This window comes from Plectropomus leopardus, unplaced genomic scaffold (genome assembly GCF_008729295.1).
Source record: "Plectropomus leopardus isolate mb unplaced genomic scaffold, YSFRI_Pleo_2.0 unplaced_scaffold24174, whole genome shotgun sequence".
Taxonomy (NCBI): domain Eukaryota; kingdom Metazoa; phylum Chordata; class Actinopteri; order Perciformes; family Serranidae; genus Plectropomus; species Plectropomus leopardus.
Window position 1 is genome coordinate 1 of NW_024626240.1, and position 1,891 is coordinate 1,891.

At 51.2% G+C, this 1,891-nt stretch overlaps 1 protein-coding gene across 1 annotated transcript; it reads right to left on the minus strand.

The window, feature by feature from the left end:
• Positions 1-6: 6 nt before the first annotated feature.
• LOC121966367 (zinc finger protein 501-like) lies at positions 7-1,461 on the minus strand. Its single transcript, XM_042516470.1, has one exon. It carries the CDS (start codon positions 1,416-1,418, stop codon positions 204-206), a length of 1,215 nt encoding a protein of 404 aa, XP_042372404.1. The 5' UTR covers positions 1,419-1,461; the 3' UTR covers positions 7-203.
• Between the last annotated feature and the right edge of the window lie 430 nt (positions 1,462-1,891).

A 1,891-nucleotide genomic window follows, 5' to 3' on the forward strand; every position in this document is an offset into this window, starting at 1 on the left:
CCGAGCTTATCTTTAAATCGTTTTCTAAATCGACTGATTTCTTGGAATTTGCGGGATATTTTTGCCGAGTTGCTCGTCGTTTTTTTCTCCATATTTCTGAAAGAAATCAAGACGATTTGCTCAAGACTTAAAGGGTTAAATTCTTGTAAACGGCGTCTGAATGCAGCACAAGAGAAGCGATCAGCTGAGTCTCTGCCGTCCGATCAGAGCCGCTCGTCCTCGGCGGCAGCGGCGGCGTGCGTGTGGACGTGAGCGTTGAGCGCCGCCCTCCACCTGAAGCGCAGCGGGCACTGGGAGCACTGGTACGGTTTCTCTCCGGTGTGGATCCTCATGTGCTCCATCATCTTGTCCTTGCGGCTGAAGCTCTTGCTGCAGTCGGGGCAGCTGTGCGGCCGCTCGCCGCCGTGCGTCTGCATGTGTCTCTGCAGGTGATTGGCCGACACCAGCCGCAGGCCGCAGAGTGCGCAGGCGTGGCGTTTGCTGTCGCCCGTGTGCGTCCTCAGGTGCAGCTGGAGGCGCCCTCGCTCTCTGTAGCTGCGGCCGCAGTCCATGCAGCGGAACGGACGCTCGCCGCTGTGGACGCGCATGTGGCTGCTCAGGTGCTCCTTCCTCTTGTAGCACTTCCCGCACTCCACGCACTGGTGGCGGCGCTCGCCCGTGTGCGTCAGCAGGTGGCGCTGCAGGTGGCTCTTGGCGAAGAAGCTGAGGCTGCAGAGCTGACAGGTGAACGGCCGCTCGCCCGTGTGCGTCCTCATGTGCTCCACCAGCGCCTGCCGCTGCAGGAAACACTTCCCGCACTCGTGGCAGCAGAACGGACGCTCGCCGCCGTGAGTCTTCAGGTGAGCCGACAGGATGGACTTACTCTTGAAGCGTTTGTCGCAGTCGGAGCACTCGAACGGTTTCTCGCCGGTGTGCGTCCTCTGGTGGATCCGCAGACGACTCGGCCGGTCGAAGATCTTCAAACACTCGTTACACTGATGCTCCTTCTTCGCTTTGACGTCCGCCCGCACCCTCAGCTCGCCGCCGGGCTTCCTGCCGCCGCTCTGTGAGGACGACGGTTTTCTCCTCACGGCGGTCCGATGAGGACGGAAATCTGGATCCTGACAGCAGTCTTCGTCGCTCTCTTCCTCCACCTCAAACCTCAGGTCTGGATCCTGGCGGGAGTCTTCATCCTCGCCATCCTCGTCCTCCTCCGCCTTAAACCTGGAGCGTCCGTCCTGAAGCTCGTCTTCGTCCAGACGCTCGTCTTCGTCCTCCTCCTTGAATCTAAAGTCTGGCTCCTGATGGTAGTCTTCATCCTCCTCTTCCTCCACCTTCACCTCCACCTCCTCAAACAGCTGCTGCTCAGAGGCGCCGCCCTCAAAGGATTCTGGGTAATCAGCCCCCTGATCCCCTGAGTGGAGACAAGAGAAAAACATTTTGGTCAAATGTCATTTTCCGAATCGCGATTAACCACATTTTTAATTTTATTATGAAACTGCATTATTTTGTTTCCAAAATGTTGAATTCCAAATTAACGAGAAGAAGTTTCGTGTTTTTGAATGCGGCTTCAGGGGAGGGCCAACTTTTTATATTTAAACTGCCGATTTTTATTCTTTAAAAAGTTGTTCGTGAAATACTTTGTTGATTTTTATTTTCTTTAAAGATTTTTTTGATGTTAAAGAAAAGTTTTGTCTTTTTTTCCTTCAAAAAGTTTTGTCAATATATGATTTTTTTTATTTTTATTAAAAGATTTTGGCTTTTTATCTTTAGGGTTATGGTTAGAGAGAAAGAAAAGTTTTGTCAATTTTTTTTCTTTAAAAAGTTTTGTCAATTTTTGAAGAAAAGACTTTTTGTTAAGTTTTGTCCATTTTTTTAAAGAAAAACCTTAAGATACAGAGCCAAAATCTTT